Source organism: Callorhinus ursinus, unplaced genomic scaffold (assembly GCF_003265705.2).
Source record: "Callorhinus ursinus isolate GAN/ISIS: 27379988/994484 unplaced genomic scaffold, GSC_fseal_2.0 scaffold5, whole genome shotgun sequence".
In the NCBI taxonomy this organism is placed as follows: domain Eukaryota; kingdom Metazoa; phylum Chordata; class Mammalia; order Carnivora; family Otariidae; genus Callorhinus; species Callorhinus ursinus.
This window is the reverse complement of record NW_027397067.1, coordinates 48,821,821-48,840,165: the sequence shown is the minus strand read 5'-3', so window position 1 is coordinate 48,840,165 and position 18,345 is coordinate 48,821,821. Positions and strand designations below refer to the sequence as shown.

Sequence of the window (18,345 nt, the reverse complement as noted above, 5' to 3'; positions counted from 1 at the left end):
ACCAACTGAGCCACCCAGGCGCCCCAATCCTGGTGGATTTTTAATGAAGGAATTTGCCTTCTAAATAGATAGAGTTAAAGGGAAACTAATTTCAATTCACCTAAGCTAGAGAAGCCAAGAAGCAAAAAAGAAACAAAAATCAAGTAGCATAAAAAAATAATACTAGGGCACCTGGGTGGCTCAGTCGTTAAGTGTCTGCCTTCAACTCGGGTCATGATCCCAGGGTCCTGGGATACAGCCCTGCATTGGGCTCCCTGCTCAGGGGGAAAGCCTGCTTCTCCCTCTCCCACTCCCCGATTGTGTTCCCTCTCTCACTGTGTCTCTCGCTGTTAAATAAACAAATAAAATCTTAAAAAATACTACTACTACTACTAACAAAAGTGGCCGTTAGCATGTTGAACCCCCTCTTCAATGCATATACCTTGTCAAAAAATCTGAACACACCATGAGGTTTAATCCTCACAATGATCCTGCAGTGTTATCACCATCCCTCTTCTGTAAATGAAGAAATGGAGTCAGACCCAGGGTGGCAGGCTGTCTAAGATCACAGTAGCACCTGGATCTAGCACACAGGGCCAGCTCCAAAGGGCCAGAAGAGAAAAGCAGACCCTTAGAGCATTCGTAACAAATACCCACAGTCTAAATTCCCCCATCAAAGAAACTTCAGACAAAATTAAAAACATTAAACACCCTGCTTTCAGAAAACACATAAGAGAAGCTAACTTAAAAAGAAACAATCCAACTTGAACAAAGGGACTTTCTTCTGTGGGTAAATGAGGAGGAGCTCTTCAGGATTTGTGGGCAGTGACCTGACAGTGCCCTCGCAGCCGAGCAAGGGTGCTATGAAGGTGAGCAGAGAGGACAAGGCCAGTTAGGAGGCTCTCAAAACAAACTGGGGCAAGGAAGGACTGGGAAGGGGAGAGAAGCTTCAGAATGCCCGAGTGCCTGGCTGCCAAGGCGGAGAGAGACAATGAGCACACAGCAGAGAGGGAGCCTGGGGCTCGGTGGGGAGGACGGGGGGAGGAGCTGGCTTTCTGACTGTGCTCCTTCCTCCCTAGGCCAGCTGTCCTGCAAGCTGGTGCCACTGGGCTCAAGAATGGGGCAAGATCCAGGCCAACATACCACTGATGAAAACAACCTGCAGACGGGTGCTATCCTTTCATATACAACTCTCCTCTTTCCAAGAGTTGGTTCCCTGTAAATTGTCACTCTTCTTGCTAGAGACCTGGACTGCTTCACTCTTCTATGAACTTCTTAAATTCCTAAGAGAGTCAACAGAGACCAAAAAAACGTCGTTCAGGAACACATGTTGAGCATCTCCCTGATGTCTCCCTACAGATGCGAGTGCCCTGCACACGATGAGTGCTAAGTGAGCACTGACTGACAGAAGAAATTATATCCCCTTCAGAACCACACAGCTGTGTTTCCAATTCTGTGGATTCAATATTTCCCATCAGAAACAGCTTTTGGTCTTTCAATATTGCAACCAGTTTACCCTCATGCACATAAAGGCACAAAGTATACGTAGTTGTCTTTTGTGATCCAAGTGAAAGCTGTCTGTGTAGCAATCTGAGGCACATCAACAATGACTCAGAAAGCCTTGTTTCTCAGGCTGGCAGGGAAGTTAAATCTGGCAATCAGAGTGAACAGAAGCTAGGCTGGCTCTTCCAGTTAGAGGAACACAAAAAGCCAAAGGACATGGGGCATATTGGGAACTCAAAGGCAAAACAGCTCATGATTTGAGCATAACCAACTAGGCCTGTGCTGGCCAGTACAGTAGCCACTGGCCACAGGTAGCTACTTACATTAATTAAAAATTAAAAATGTACTTCCTCGAACACATCAGCCATATTTCAAGTGAATTATGGCCCCATGTGGCAGAGGCTACCACAGTGAGTGGCATAAATACAGAATGTCCATCATCGTGGAAAATTGTTTTGGACAGTGCTGAACCAGGCCAACTGTATGGTTGTATTCGGGGGGGGGGGGGGGGGAGGTCTATTCTTCACTCACTGACTGATAGTACAGGTTGATTTTTCTGGACAGATATCCTCAGGGATGTTTTTAGACTTTTGATTTCACAGATCAGTAATTACAGTGCTTTTTCTCATTTCTCACTCTGCCTTTTTACTGCTCAGCATCACACCCCTGGCACCAAAAACTATGCCTGATTCATAGTATGTGCTCAATTTGCTGAATAAATGAACATATGTGCACACAGACGGACAGACATATCTACAGAGCCTTACTTTTCTCATCTTGTCTTTGGGGAAAACTATCACTGGCTGGCACCAGTGTTTGGGTTCTAAAACACTGCTTCTATACACACAGACCCTCGCACAGGCTGGATTAATTCACAAAATGAATATAAGTCGTCTAAAATTTTCTGAGAACTTTATATTAATAACATTAACTTGTAACAAAATATCCCAAATCAGAGCACTACCTAGTGCTTGTGGGCTCCTCTAAATTGATTATATGTTTCATAACCAACCATGAGGGGGATTGGGGGATTAAGCTACCTGTTTGCTTCTAAATGGCACCAGAGCACCCTCTTGTGGTGAAATGTACTACCCGTGTATAGTCACAATCTTTTTAAGAAACAAGTGACTTTATGCTTCTAACAACACATTAAAACCTGTACTGACCAGCCCAAATTGGTACCCAAGATAGTTAAATATAAAATCTGGCAAGTTGTGTTGGTGAAAAAGGTAATTAAGAATGTTCTGTCAAAGAGATCATCCACATACCTAGGAAACCGCAAAATACATCAAAGCTGCTCTTTGGATTTGATATTCTGGATAGTTTCTGTTCATCCTCGGGTTAAAAAAAAAGATTATTTTCAAGTTCAAATCTATACAGTTTTTCTTTTGGTCTAACATTAACAGTAATCTTTGCTGCATCCTACTTTGTTCACTTTTGTCTTAACTTTGTTTCTTCATGCAAACCATTCTTTGAAAATCTGTTCTGGTTGTTCTTTTACACTTTTATAAGCAGGATAAATCACGCCCAAACTGGGTTTTCAAAAAAGGATAGAAATGTGATTTTGGTTATTACTTTAGATGGTTTTTGAAAATTCCAATTTGATATTCTATGGCCTTGCAAAGGTAGAGGACACCTACATTGATCAGTTTCTGCTGAGGCAGAACTTTCTGGTTCTGTTGATTAGTAACGTAGAATGCTTCTTCAGGTGGCAGAGGAAGAGAAGCTGATTTATTCATAATTATCCTACTGAATGTAGTCTGTGTGAAAGAGAGAAAAATCACTATTTGAAGGAGACCCCAAGATGCTCCCAAATCCTAAGTCAACAACACTAACTGGGGGTTCAGAGGAAGACTCTTTCAAAGGCGGTCTCTTAACTGGCTGATCACCAGCTTCTGAGTCTCCTGGGTGTTTGTTAAAAATGTCGATTATTCCTTGGATCTACACAAGACTTACAAACCACATCTTGGTGGAGTTGGGCAATGAATCTGCATTTTTATTAAATTCCCCAAGTAAGAACTGCTGTAGATCTAATCAATTTCAATATTAAGCAGTTGTTAGAAAATCTGTGTGTCTGCTCATGAACTTCTAACTTCTGCTTTGTTTCAAACTTTTTTCTTCTTGCACTATCTTGAGCATTCGTGGTGTGAAGGATGTCCTGTTTCTCCTGTTTCACTTTCTTCTCCAGCTAAACCTTCCCAGGCGCTATTCCCTACTGCTGATCACTTCCATGGTTTTACCTTTTTCCCTTTTTCTCCCACAAGTCATGGGGCCCAGATCCAAAACTATTCTAAAGGTGAATGTGCTGGTAAAATAGTTCTGGTGGGTAATAGTTCTTTAAAAAAAAAAAAAAAAAGCCAGAATTACATTCGTATATTAATCTAAAGCTATCTAGGCTAGAAAAATAAAGACCCTAAATAAGTTTACATTACTGAAATGAGTAAACTTCAGTTTACAGACAACTAAATTAGGACAGTTTTCAATGCATTTCCTTTAGAACATAATACTGTTACAGACCTTCTAAGATAAACCATCTTTTATTGATGTTAACAGAAAAAAAGAACCATTTTTCTCTATAGAATAGCAAGGTCTTAATTATTAGCTATTTTATAATATTTGTATATATGGTTTTTAACCTAGTGCATTTGTTACTCTGATTTTAAGATTTATTATTTGAGAGACAGAGAGAAGGAGAGAAAGAGCAGGGGTGTGTGGCAGGGAAGGTGCAGCGGGAGAGGGATACAGTGTGTCTTAAGCAGACTCCATGCTGAGCGTGGAGCCCGACACAGGACTTAATCTCACGACCCCAAAATCATGACCTGAACTGAAACCAAGAGTCAGAGATTCAACTGACTACACCACTCAGGCACCCTATTACTCTGATTTAAGGAAAAAAAAGAAAAATGCAGCTGAGAATAAAGGAGAATAACTTCGTATCTAGATCAATTTCTTATATTTTATTTCCAACATTTGGGACTATTTAAATTTGAAGTTCATGTTTGCTGAGTATTTGTGATGCACAAAGTATTACTTGAAAGGTATTACTTGGCATATGTTCATTCAAAAAGCTACATTGGAGTCTGTTCCACCCAGACCACACAGTGTCTGCCTAAGAGCAACTTCAGCAGGCAGGAAAACGTTCCAGTTTGAATAACTTGGGCTACTGAAATTAGCATGCAACAGCTAGACACATCATTACCCATCACTGAAAAAAAGGTCTGGGTTCCTACGTTCGTGCCAAATACCAGCACAATTTAATATTTCATGAAGCACACGTAATGCCTTTTCCTTCTCCAATTTTAGTATATGTGCTGCCGAAGCGAGCACAATGCCTTTTCCTTCTCTTTATCACATGGACTAAGTTGAAGGAAAGTGTTTGTCTCACTCATACAGGACCCCGTAGAGGGCAAGAGGCATGATATGGACAAAAGAGCCCAGCAGTCAGAAAGCTTAGGTTCATATTCGGAATCTAACTCAAAATCTGTGAGATCTAACAAAGAAATCACCAAAGTCCTTTGCCCCTAAGCCTCCACAAGTAGAATGGGGACCACCAGTCCTCCCAACACAAACACCATAGGGAAGGGATCAGGCAACAGGTACTGAGAGCACTGGCAGAATGGTCTCGAACAAATACCCAATAAATGTCTAATGAATCTCAAAGTAATCTGAGCTCTATCCTAGAGGAGAACCAATAGACTCTGAAACAAACAAGGCAAGAGGAATAGAAGAGTCCCTTCCCAGGAATGGTAGCTACCTCAAAAATATAAAAAATCCAACACAGACTGAAGCTCAGAGACACTCAAACTGCTTTAACATTATGCTACATACACACAGTCTATTCACCCCACCACACACACACACACACACACACACACAAACTTCCTTCTAACCTTCAAACTCCACAAACACACACACACACACACACACACACAACTTCCTTCTAACCTTCAAACTCCACAATGTCATGACTAAACACAGGTGAAAGAAGCTCTAGGCACTCATCTAGGATTCCGAGTACATGCCTCCAGCTCTCACCGGGCACCATTTCAAAGCCCTAAACGTGCAGGTGGGAACTCCTGCACTCAGAACAACAGCCCTATGAGGTAGGCACTCTAGTTATCCCCATTCTACGAAGGAGGGATGGGGCATGGAGATCACAGGGCTCAGCAGCAGCAGAACTCGGCTTGGGCTCCACAAGAGCTTGAGAGCTACATCTCGGTCACTCTGTATCCCTGATAGAAATTACAGTGAAAGTCCTGAAGTTCCAAACACACACTGGGATTTTAAACTTGAAACAACCCTACCTACCCACGTCAGAACAATGTTACTGTCCAGGTAAAATCTTAAAGTCATCAAGTAGGCCTATCAATCTTTCACTTTCTCAAAACACATCCTCTATCACAGATTACGTCCACTGTACAGATACTAAGACTCAAAAAACACTTGCAAAAGACGACAGAAAACCAGAATTTCCTGACACCAAAACCAAAAATTTTCAGCTTCCTTTTATCCAAAGGAAAATTGAAAATAAAATCTGCAACATGTCTTAAACATGTCTTAAATTTAGAATTCTGACAGGGAACTTGGCAGTACGTGTCAAAACTTTAAATATACATACCCTATGATCTACGAACCCCACTTCCAGGGTCTTTCTTACAGAAATACTAACACAAGTAAACAAAGATACCTGTAGAAGGAGATTTACTGCAGCAGTGTTTGTTAAGAGCAAAAACAAAAAAAATAACCCAAAGATCCAATCAGTCAGCTATATTATGGCAGAAATACGTGATGGAAAACCATGCTGCCAGTGGAAAAAAATGAGGTAGCTCTAGATAGACTAACATCTAGCTATTTTGGATATACTAGTAAGCAAAAAAGCAAGTGACAGAATATATGCAGTCTGATCCTACATTTATTTAAAAATAAACTATGTTTGCATGTGTGTGATATATATGCTGTGGAAACACAGAAAAAGGCCTAGAAGAATACATCAACTCCCTTGAGAAGAAATCTGGGGGGGGAGGAAGGGTCATCTCTCATTTTTTTACGTTCTAGAAGTCTGAATGTTTGAGGTAAATTTCTTCTGAAATAACAATATAAATTTGTGAAGTGAAAAGGATTTGGAAGGTGAATTTCTAGAAGGAATAGAATAGTTGAGAAATGCCCTGGGAGTGCACAGGAAGGGGAGCACTGTCACAGAACCCTCGTTAGAAGCTCCTTCAGGATGCTCAACGAAGTCGTCCAGTTCAGAGATTTTTACAACAAACAACGCCTTTTTTCAGACAATGTCATGAATGACATATATGTCAAAACAAAGGCTTGTATAATTAGAAAATCCTAGAAAGGAAACATGTAAAGTAAGGACTTACACAGAACAAATGACTGAAGCTGCACAGTTTCACTACACTTTATTCAAAGTCGGCCCCACTTCCTAATTATTTGCAAGAACTCAAAAATCTAGTGTCTAAATGTAAATATCCATCATATATTGAAAAATAATCTTTACATTTGTGCTGTGACCCGAAATTGGCACACTTAAATCATACGCGAGCCAGACACAAACGGCTGACCCTTGATACAGAACAAAAGCCTGGAAGTGGCACAGCAAGGCAGCTATGCTCTCCTTTATTAAATTCTCAACCTGAACTGTTACCTTCTGAAGTTACACACACCACAATATACCTTTGTACAGGTAATTTTATTCTCTCCTCTGGGTGTCAACAGTGCTCACAGATTGGAATTTGAAACATTCAGAAAGCACATACCTGAATATCGTCACATTTCATTACATCATGATTCAGTAACTATTAAACAGTTATGTCTACTAAATACAATGAGCAAAATGGTATAAACGTTTACCATTCCCTTGTAAACAAGGCTTTTGTGCACAACAGTAACAAATGGAATTAATGCATACCACAGTATCAATGAAGACCTTCTCTTTAAATAAACTATTCTGTTTATAAATAAACTCTGATTTTTTTTTAGTACACATTTACAGACCTGATCAATAAAAAGAAATAAGACATCTATTTTCCTTTAAGAAGGAAATATTGAGAGATGGACCACTATGGAAGAACTCACTAGGAAAAGTGGTCAGAAGCAAGCAAAGAACAATAGGGAGTTAAAAGTACTGTCATACTCAATCTATTTCTGTTAGAATACACCAACACAAGGACAGGATTGTCTGGGAAGGAGCTCAATTTTACTTGAATTCCAGCAAGTTGCAATCAATCTTGTAGTACACATAGGGGTAGTATTCCTGTTGACTCAGGTTTAAGCCTGGAATATCCATAGGAGCCTATAGGAAAATCAGACAGTTATCCAAATCAGTACTTACAGAAATCAAAAAAAAAAAAAAAAGAAAAAGAAATTAAGTATTACCATTTACCTTCTTACTGAACATCTACTCTGAGCTAACTGTATATGTTTATGCTAATTTAATCTGAGTTAGGCATTATTACTCCAATTTTGCCAATGAGGAAACACAGTGGGTAGTAAAGCCAGATTTAAGCACTCACTGACTCCAAAGCCTGTATGTGTTTAACTATGACCCTGTGATCCCTTTTTATGCATAATGTATAAAATTACTTTTTAAATCTCAGGCTTGGGGTATTCAGTTTATGGGGTACCCGGCTTATTAAAATGTTGAAGAGAAGTAAACCAAGTATGATTTTAATGGTATCACTTATCACTTACACATGTTTTAAGAATATACTGGTAGGAGGGGCGCCTGGGTGGCTCAGTCAGTTGGGCGTCTGCCTCTGGCTCGGAATCCTGGGATCAAGCCCCGAGTTGGCTCCCTGCTCAGTGGGGAGTCTGCTTCTCCCTCTCCCTTTCCCCTCATGCTCTCTCTCCCTCAAATAAATAAAATCTTAAAAAAAAGGAATATACTGGTAGGAAATTATGTATTAAATAGTTGAACCTCGTATTTTATTGACAATTACATGAAAATGTAGAATGTAATTTCCTGCATTTTCTTCTATCAAGAAAATCTGACGTTTCGTGGGTTCTAACTAATGCAAATGTGAGATACTACTATCCTAAAAAGAAAAAACCAACAAGATATTTGAAATAAAAAAATATGACATAAAACCCACTACAATTTTAAACAGCAATAGTTTGTTTATTCCCTCTGTTTGAAAGAAGATATAAACACACCAGTTTAGAAAAATGGTAGTTCCTTTTAAAATGCTCCTCTACTGACATCGCTCCTTGTACCAAATACAACGGAATTAACTACTTATTTTCTTCTTCTCTGCAATTCATTAACTTTGGTAAATAAGTAGTATAGTATGACCGGTTGCTTCTTTATTTCTGCAGCTATAAACATCTGATCTATAGCAAGACAATGACTGGCTTAGAAGCAAAAGCACTGATCGAACTAGTATAAAACAGGGTAAACAATGTAAATTACTTGCTATGTTTATCTAACAAATTAATTGAGACCCTCAAAGTAATAAAAACATAGAATAATACAATATTTACTATCCCTTTTCCATTTATCTCCTTCCAATGATTTTTTCTGAAATTCATTCCAGTCCCTACTCTTCCAAGGTGCCTAATAAGTACTTACATCAATAATAGCTGCTGCACTGCTGTCTAGATGTTTATACAATTCATATAATACTTCTCTTAGTTTCTTCATTGTTTTCTTATTGGGCTGAAGTAGCATTGCTTGGAAGTTCACTGGCAAGCCATACCTTATCAGAAAGCAAATGTACAGTATGTAACACAAGTAAATATATAAAGAGAGATTCTTTTCAAAGCAAATATTCTCATAGTCTTCTTTAATCAGTTAACAGAGAGAGGGTGTCTCATTTTAATGACCACCTTTTCAAGTTCAACTAATATACAAAGAAACTCAAATCTTCTCTGGTCCTCACTGTCCACTAGAACTCTTCCTTAAAATGAGAACCCACTGTCTACTATGAATTACTTTTAATTACTCTTCAATTTTTAATCTATGAATACCCTCAGCAATAATATGTATACTTATAGAAGACACCTTCATGATAAGGAACAACATAATTACCTTTTGAAAAGTCAATGAAATTTACAAATAGCGAGCATGGCTACAAGTATTTTGAACTACATCTGTACAGAAGATCACAAGGTGATTGAGATTTTTAAGTATCTCAAAGTAATAAAATATTTAAGGTTAATATGAAACAGTGATTTCAAATACATCATCAGTATACTGTGTATCAAACTACATGTAAAGTATGTGAAAGATCTTCTTTTAAACAAACATTAGCTAAATATTCTATAATCTACTTTTAACTTAACTACACCAGCAAAGAACCAGGGAATACAGCAGTATGGATCGCTTTTTCCAAACCTGGCATCAAGGACAAGACTAGTATGAATGTATGATACTGACAGTCTCTCTCTCATGATTGTCGGTTTGGTTTCCCCCACATCAACTTCCTATTACTGGACCACATGTTTTAACAAAGAGGTCTAATGTAAAGGGATCTATAAACCCTTCAGTTCCAAGTTTCTTGACAACTTTCTTTACCTTAAAACAGACTCAACAAAAACCCTCAATGCTTTCACATGAATCCACGCAATAAACGCCTCACTGAAATTTACTTTCAGCCACCGTACAAGTGGTCCCTATAAAAAGGAAAAAAAAAAATCACTACAATTTTGGTCTTGAAAATGGCAATTAGAAATAAATAAACCAAATATTTTTAAAGGAGTGACTATCCAGTAAGAATCTATAGGAGAATTAAATCACATTATAGTCACTTTAAAAATGTTTCATTTTTCTCATTATCTTGGACACTTCATCTTAAATATGATTAAAAGGTTAGCCACTACACTGAAACCTCAGCAGACACCAAAATTGATGGATCCTACTCACTATACAGAAAAGGCACGTATTTTAATGAAAGTAGTTTAAACTGATACATAACATATATGTGCCCTAGGTTTGAAAACCAAAATATAAAAACCTGAACTTATTATGCAATACATGTCAAACATTTAAAATAGAATTCAACTTACAAACAACTTCTCAGGAACAGGACAAACAGTTATGTAGTAAGTCATCTAATACATATCCCTAGGTCTTAATTTTTTCATCTGTAAAATCAGGGGTGTTGATCTAGATCCCTTAAACCTCTTCACATTCTAAATTCTTAATGATTCTATTACATAGGACAACTTCTCTTTGAACTTAAAATATTTAGTATGATTTCCAGTACTAAATAAAAATACACTTTTAAACAGATTTTAAATAACTTAATACTGCCTTTCAATATGTAGAAGACATACGTGATCAGTTCAGCTAAATTATTTACAGAACATCATTAGGTTCATTTGATGTACTAACCAATTAATTTAAACAAAAAGGACATGACAAAGTGAAAATCTTTGGTTAAAGGTCTTTTTAAAGGTCTTTAAAAAGGCTCTGGACCGTCTTAACAAGTTGGTATTACTGGGCATCACTTGGTTAGGATTAGTTTTCTCCCAACTGAGAGGATATGGTTTATAAAGTACTTAGGAATAATTTTAAATGGGATTTGCTTTTATTTTCTCTTTCATTACAAGAGAAATAAATTTTCACTCATCACCCCTTCCATACTAGCTTCTAGTCTTCATAGTAAGCCGGCACTTAAAGATGACAAGGAAGTTGACACCATCTTCTCTTGTCACAATTCCATCCCCTTTCTCCATTTTGCCTAAAACATACTAACTTTCCGGGGGTTTTAAATAGAAATTGCTTCAATATAATATTGCAGCATTAAAAAAATTTGCCTCAAGAAAATGAAAAATTCTTCCTGAAAAAACTATTACTTAATTAAAATAATACCTCACTATACTACATTTAAAATTAATTCCTGATATGGATTTAGATGGAGTAAATAACTTTAAGGTATGGACTTCAAGATCTGTTTGCTTAAATTCATTTTGATTAATAGAAAAAATATCTAAAATCAAATGTCTTAAAAATGTTTTCTTCTTTTAAAAAAATTTTTAAATAAAAAAATAAAATAAAAAGCAGTACTGCTTTTTCTTCTGCTTAATGCTCATAATACTAAATATTAAGAACACATACAAACTGCTTTTTCTTGTCAGTAGAAAGCCTGTTCATTTCTTCTTTATCTGCTTTCATCTCCTCTTCGTTATACTGGAAGTCACGAACAATGAATCTAAATTTGGGGTGGGGGGAAAAACAAAATTGTCCATACTGTGTATATAGGTGATCTAACAAATTAAAAAACAAAAAATAATTATCTTACTTGTTTTCCCTGGCTTTGTGCCTGAAGTCATCAACTGCCTTCCTAAACAAGGTGACATTACAAAGGTAACTGTCTTGGTCCTCGGAGAGAACACTATGGGGAAAAAAAGAAACACAAAAAAGTCCATTGAAAGCTTTATATGGATTGCTCTCTTTCACATTGAGGGCAGAATTCACAAACAGAAGGAGGACAAACAATAGGGTATATGGCAGCCCTTCCCAAATCACCTCAAGGCTAAGCACCTGTACTGCCTCCAACACTGAGGATACTCAGTGTTTACGATGTGTTTATTTACAATGCCTCAACAGCCCTATGCCATTTACCTCTTCCTAACCCAACAAAATCCAACATTTACTCAAGTAAAGTGTCCAAGCTCTAAGAACCATGCTTTTCCATCTATCACTGCCAGGCTGGCTGAGACAAAACCAGTAGCTAGTTTATTCCAGAGTCACCCTGCTTCCTTGCTAATACTAAGTACCTTCTTCTCTTCTGGGTACCAAATTCTCTCTACCTCTCTCCAGTCCAGCCCAGCCCACTGAGCCCTGGCTCACCATCTATGCGCTGCCAATAGCTCCTACCTCAGATCTTTCCTTCCCCACTGCCCCCGTAACACCCTAACTCAAAAACAGACAAATGCAATGGTCTAAATATCCTCTGACAAAACACACTTTTATGCATCTCAGGGCTTCCTCCTAGGCTCTAGAAGATCCCAGAGAGGTCAGAACTTCTACCCAGTCATGGGTCTCATGGACATCACTGGAAAAACCTTTCCAGACACAACTGTAGGGAAAATTTAACTGTCATATAAATTTCTAATGCCCCGGGGAAAAGCTGTTTGGAAAGGCAAACTGTACAGTTCATGTATACTATGACTCTCATTTGGCTTTCAAAAGTTACCTATAGCTACTTATGTAGAGAAACCCATATGCGGGGTCTACGAAGCTATACAGTCAACTGTTCAACAGTGATGATATTGGGGCAGCAGCATCACTTAATGGTGTGTGGAGGGGTCTCTTTTCCTTTCTATTTTCCAAGTATTAGGTTTTTTTGTTTGTATAGTTTTTATTTATAATGTGGTACTTCTGAAATCCAAAAAAATAATGTTTTACAAACCTGAGGGAGTGCTTGTGGAATTCAAAGATACTTTACTAAATATGGGGGGAGGGAAAAAAAAAAAAGCAAGTTTAGTTTTTCCAAGAAAGTCTAAGAACTGCTTGATTAGGTTAATTCAGGTAAATTCAGGAGGCAACAACAATACTTAATGGCAGAATGGCTATAAGAACTGACGCTAGCCTGGCTCTTGGTCTACCTCTCCAGCAGTAGGACCAGCAGACGTCTCTGGGAAGACTGACCACTGTCATCACCAACACAGAGAGAAACTCAGCTACTCTGGATTTGGAACATTTAAACTTCCTTTTCAAAGGTGTCCTCTCGGGGCGCCTGCGTGGTTCAGTCAGTTAAGCAACCAACTCTTGATTTCGGTTCAAGTCACAATCTCAGGGTTGCTGAGATCGAGCTCCCTATCGGGCTCTGCGCTGGGAGTGGAGCCTGCTTAAGATTCTCTCCCTCTGCCCTCTCCCCCTCCCTCTATTAAAAAAAAAAAAAAAGGTGCCCTCTCTGGCTGGCTCAGTCAATAGAGCTAGAGCATGTGACTCTTGATCTTGTGAGTTCGAGCCACACACTGGGCCTACAGATTACTTAAAAATAAAAATCTTTTAAAAACTTAAGAATTAGGGTGCCTGGGTGGCTCAGTTAGTAAAGCGTCTGCCTTTGGCTCAGGTCATGATCCCCGGGTCCTGGAATCGAGTCCTGCGTCGGCCTCCCTGCTCAGTGGGGAGTCTGCTTCTCCCTCTTCCTATGCCTGCCACTCTCCCTGCTTGTGCTCCCTCTCTCGCTCCCTCTCTCTATTAAATAAAATCTTTAAAAAAAAAACTTAAAAATTAAAAAAATAAATAAGAGGTACTCTCTCAAAACTATTATTACCCTTAGTTCTTGCTCTCGGTGCCTATCAAATCCAAGGCACGGCAAGCACCAAGTGGACAGAACTCAATAAAAAACCTTTAATGATCTTCAGGTCTCCCAGGCTTACCTCTGTAAAATGCACACTGCAATCAAACAAATCCAAATCCAACCTGAAAGGCTAGTGCAGACCCCTAACAATATTCCTCCATTGTCATAGTTATCTTTTAAATTCACACAGTACTTTGCCATTTTAAAGACCATTTCAAAAGCATTTGATGTTTGACACGCCTCTGTGACAATGAGCAGGGTGTCTATTATGCAGGCTCCTCTATAACGTAAAGACCGGGGTCACAGCAAAGTTGTCTGACTTTATTCAAAATCTTATGGTGAAGGAAGCCAAGATAAAAATTCAGTCTTGGGGCGCCTGGGTGGCTCAGTTGGTTAAGCGACTGCCTTCGGCTCAGGTCATGATCCTGGAGTCCCGGGATCGAGTCCCACATCGGACTCCCTGCTCGGCAGGGAGTCTGCTTCTCCCTCTGACCCTTTTCCCTCTCATGCTCTCTATCTCTCATTCTCTCTCTCTCTCAAATAAATAAATAAAATCTTTAAAAAAAAAAAAAAATTCAGTCTTATTTTATGACTAAATCCTGCTGTGCTACCTTATTAAGAAAAAATAAATAGAAACCATTTGCTTTTCCTTCCTACCCCAGGAAAGGAATTGCTTAGAACATTATAAAAAAGGAATCATGAGTCCTTGGCATAATGGACTTTCAGTCATTTAACATGTACTAAGCCTCTATAAATGTGCCCAGCTCTTGCTACATATTAGGAATAAAACTAAGACATCGTGGTTCGCTGACCTCAAAGCATGGGTCTAATCGAGGAAACAGACAGAAACAAGTAATACAGTACAAAATTGCAAATGTTATAATAGAAGATATATGTGACATATTGGGACAAAAAGGGAACTGATAACTTTATCTCAGGGGACATTAAAGAGTTCACAAAAGCAGTGATGCCAAGTGCAAGTCTGAAAGACAGGCGAAGGAGAGAACATGCCAGTAGAGCCCCACACGCAAATGCACACAGGTGTGGAACAGCATGGCACATTTGGGGCTCTGCCAGATACAAGCATAGCTGGAACAGAGTACAAGGGGTGGGTGTGTGTGCACGCACCTGTGCCAGTCATAGATCAGTACACCACAAAAATGAAAATGGCATCAATGCAGGAGACTGATGAGAGGAAAAAAAGAGTGGAGATAAAGGAGACCAGCTAATGGCAATTCCAACAGTCCAGGCAAGAGACGGGAATCTAAACTGAAGCAGCGGCTATAGCTACTGGGGCGGGCGGGGGTGGGGGGGGTGTTCAAGTCAGCTGAACCATGTGAAGTTGTTGGTATCTGGCCATTTTTGACCTACAAAATAGCAATTTCGTAGGAGTCAACCAAATGCTACTGAAGGTAGAAATAACACAACTGTTAGATTGGGTGGGGGGAGGGCAGGCAGTGAGGGAGACGTAAGAGTCCAAAATGACTACCGTGGTCTGGTTTGGTAACTAGGCACACGTTGCTGCCACACACTACAAGGGAGATGGGCGACTTAGGCTGAGGTTGGGGGGGGATAATGTCCTACTGGTAGTTACCTGCGGCGCAGACATGTGCAGTGCCCAGGAGGAACCCAGGTGTGGGAGTCTGAAACTATGGGGATAGCCAGGCCACAGATGGAGGTTTTGGAGTCCCAGAGCTGCAGGCAGAAGTGAGAGCCCTGGGTGTGGCTGAAAAGGCGCTGACAGAAGAACAGGCTGTCCCACTAAGATAGAAGAGCCCAAGTCTAGACTCGCCAATACTCAGGGCTGACAGATTCTCTCCCGCTCTCAGGCGTAGAAGCCAGCAGGCTGCATAACAGACTAATTCGGAGACAGTCTGCAGGAGGTCATGGGGCCAGAGATGAGGGTGCAGGCAAGACAACAGCCGAAGTGCTGACTCGAGAGTCCGGGCTCAGCAGAAGAGGAAGCATGACTGGAGGAGATCAACAGTGTCAGAGCAAAGGGGTGGGGACTGGAGATGTGGACAAGGTCAAAGAGCAGGTTCTGGGACAGTGGACAAGACGGAAAGAAGGCTCCGGTTCAAGAACTGGATTACAGATTTAAGAGCCCAGAAGTAAAGCCGTTTTAGAGGTCAAGAGTGAGGCAAGGCAAGAGCCTACAAAACTCAAGTGCAGGGGCGCCCGGGTGGCTCAGTCGGTGAAGCGTCTGCCTTCAGCTCAGGTCACGATCCCAGGGTCCTGGGACTGAGTCCCACACATCAGGCTCCCTGCTCAGTGGGGAGCCTACTTCTCCCTCTGCCTGCTGCTCCCCCTGCTTGTGCACTTGCTCTCTCTCTCTGACAAATAAATAACATCTTTCTAAAAATAATAAATAAACAACAACCAAAAAAACTCAAGTGGAGGTGACGGTTTGTGAGCTGCAGGGATCGGGGAAATGAGAAGCCAGAAGCTGGAGGGATTTCAAACCAAGCCAAAACCAGCAGTGACCTTAAGTGACACAGGAGACCAAAGCAGAGAAACAAAATGAAAGCCAGAAGGAGAGGAAAGAGTTAAGTGCCATCTTTTCATGATGAAACATGGACTTGGACTGTGCCTGAAAGGGAGCTTAGTTTAGCTTAAGCCGGGCTGCACAAGTTCTACCAGGTTCAAACAAATGACCCAAACGCACACTCCTTTAGTTCTACCGTTACGTAGAAATAGTAGCACGACCTTCACGCAGGTATATAACCGGGCCTGAAGGAGACGGCATTTTCCAGACATTGCACGGCATTTTCAGTCACCTGTGTGAGTAGCCCTGCTTCTAGAGCTCACTAGCTCTGTCTGCTGCTTCGGATTTCTTAGCTCGGTCCTAAAACTCAGACCTGCCATCTTCTCTGTTCCCTAATTAATCTGCCTATGTCACTGCCAAGGCATCTCTCCTGCTTTTCTTCCCAAAAGTTATCTTTGCCACCTCTGCTCCAAAACACAGGGGAAACTTTTCTCTGCACGATGGCTAGCACAGTTTTTCCCAGGCTTTCGAAGCTGGGTTCTTCTACCTCCCCAACCAAAACCCTCTGGGAAGCACCAATGCGTTTGTGGTACTGTTTCCAATAATAGAAAAAAGGCAAAAGTCAACTAGTGATCGGACCTGGTCAGACTACCTTCACAAAGAAAAGTAGACAAAAAGGAAAGTGGTAATCCTAAGTGTAAGTGAAAAACACCGGTCTCTGAACAGTTTTTCCAACAAGCGGCAGCCAGCAGCCCAGCCTCCACTTCTCTGGCCATAACTGTGCATGGCATTGACACACAGCCCTGCACTTATCCACACAACAATGGTGGGAGTTCAAACTGTCCAATAATTTTAAGACTTACGTAGAATATTTTACAAATAGCTGGATTCTAAGCATTTTTTACGTGAAATTATTTCCTTCAGATTTGAAGACCGTATTTTTCTTTTTTAAAGATTTTATATTTGACACAGCGAGAGAGACGGTGAGAGAGCACAAGCTGGGGAACAGCAGGCAGGCAGAGGGTGAGGGAGAAGCAGGCTCTCCACCGAGCAAGGAGCCCGATGCGGGACTCGATCCCAGGACCCTAGGATCATGACCTGAGCCAAAGGCAGCCACCCAACCGACCGAGCCACCCAGGCGCCCTTGAAGACCGTATTTTTCAATCCATTCTTCTACCTCACAATTCTACTTTCATCTTCACTGCTCCCAAGAGTAAGGACTCGAGTGCCAAAAAGCAACAAGTCAAAGTATTGCTACTTACAAATGACTTAAAAATGAAGCACTTAGAACAATCACGAGCACACAGCAGCTACTCAAAAATGTTGTTATGATGAGCTAAAAATCCAGCATCAAGTCACAGAGATCTTTCCTGAACAGGGGACAAAATTCCAAACTAACCCAGCACAGCCTGTCTGCCCCACATGATGAGCAGTCCTGTCACAGTGCTGGCTGAGCTGCTGCTGTTCTTGTGGACTAAATTTAAACAGCGAAGCTTTCATGTCAGTGGTTCCAAAGGCCTTCAGAACAGAGACACAGACAGAACAGAGGTTTGCACCAACTGGTGGTCAGGGAGCACTTATTCGTCATCCAGAAGACAGGCATTGTCTACACTGAACTCTTACCACTTGGCATTTTTTCCTTCAAGCTACTAGAGTAATGTTCAAGAGATGTAAATCTCTTAAGTAATATTTTTAATGTCCTTCTTTCAGAGTAAACCTGAACACAGGTACACACCCCTCCCCAGGACCTTGGGTCTGGCATATGTACAACCTGTGAGGACATTCTGTATACACTGGGCCCTTGGTCTCCTCCTTCCCCTCCTCTCAGACATAATAACCTCTATGGCTTTAACATCCTACAGAGTATAAAGGTATAAGAAGTTGTTATTCGTCAGGATAAACAGCTCCAGTGGGAAACTAATATGAAGACTAAGGCTGTCCCTTAGTCTTCAGTCTACCATGTGAAGGGCTGGTGCGAATGGAAGGTATTCCCCAAAATGGGAAAAAAAAAATTCATGATGAGCAGAGGTTTGTGGTTTAGTTCTCAAAAAAATCAACATTTGTGAAACTATGATAATCATATTACCTTATATTTTATATATCTTATCAAGCCTTAAA

The 18,345-nt window shown here is 40.4% G+C and overlaps 1 protein-coding gene and 1 long non-coding RNA gene across 2 annotated transcripts in view; both read right to left on the bottom strand.

Annotated features, from left to right (window-relative positions):
• Positions 1-389: 389 nt before the first annotated feature.
• LOC141372826 (uncharacterized) lies at positions 390-3,475 on the bottom strand. Its single transcript, XR_012378289.1, has 3 exons — positions 3,123-3,475; positions 2,751-2,817; positions 390-1,262 (listed from the first exon to the last, which is right to left on the bottom strand). It is a non-coding gene; the product is annotated as an uncharacterized lncRNA (long non-coding RNA).
• Positions 3,476-7,161: 3,686 nt separating this feature from the next.
• ATP6V1C1 (ATPase H+ transporting V1 subunit C1) overlaps positions 7,162-18,345 on the bottom strand; it is a 40,124-nt gene continuing 28,940 nt past the window's right edge. Inside the window, exons 9-13 of the mRNA XM_025870944.2 lie at positions 11,733-11,825; positions 11,549-11,642; positions 10,004-10,101; positions 9,059-9,185; positions 7,162-7,783 (exon numbers count right to left, since the gene is read on the bottom strand). Coding sequence (XP_025726729.1) covers positions 7,688-7,783; positions 9,059-9,185; positions 10,004-10,101; positions 11,549-11,642; positions 11,733-11,825 — 508 coding nt within the window. The 3' untranslated portion in view covers positions 7,162-7,687. The remainder of the gene's footprint in view (positions 7,784-9,058; positions 9,186-10,003; positions 10,102-11,548; positions 11,643-11,732; positions 11,826-18,345) is intronic.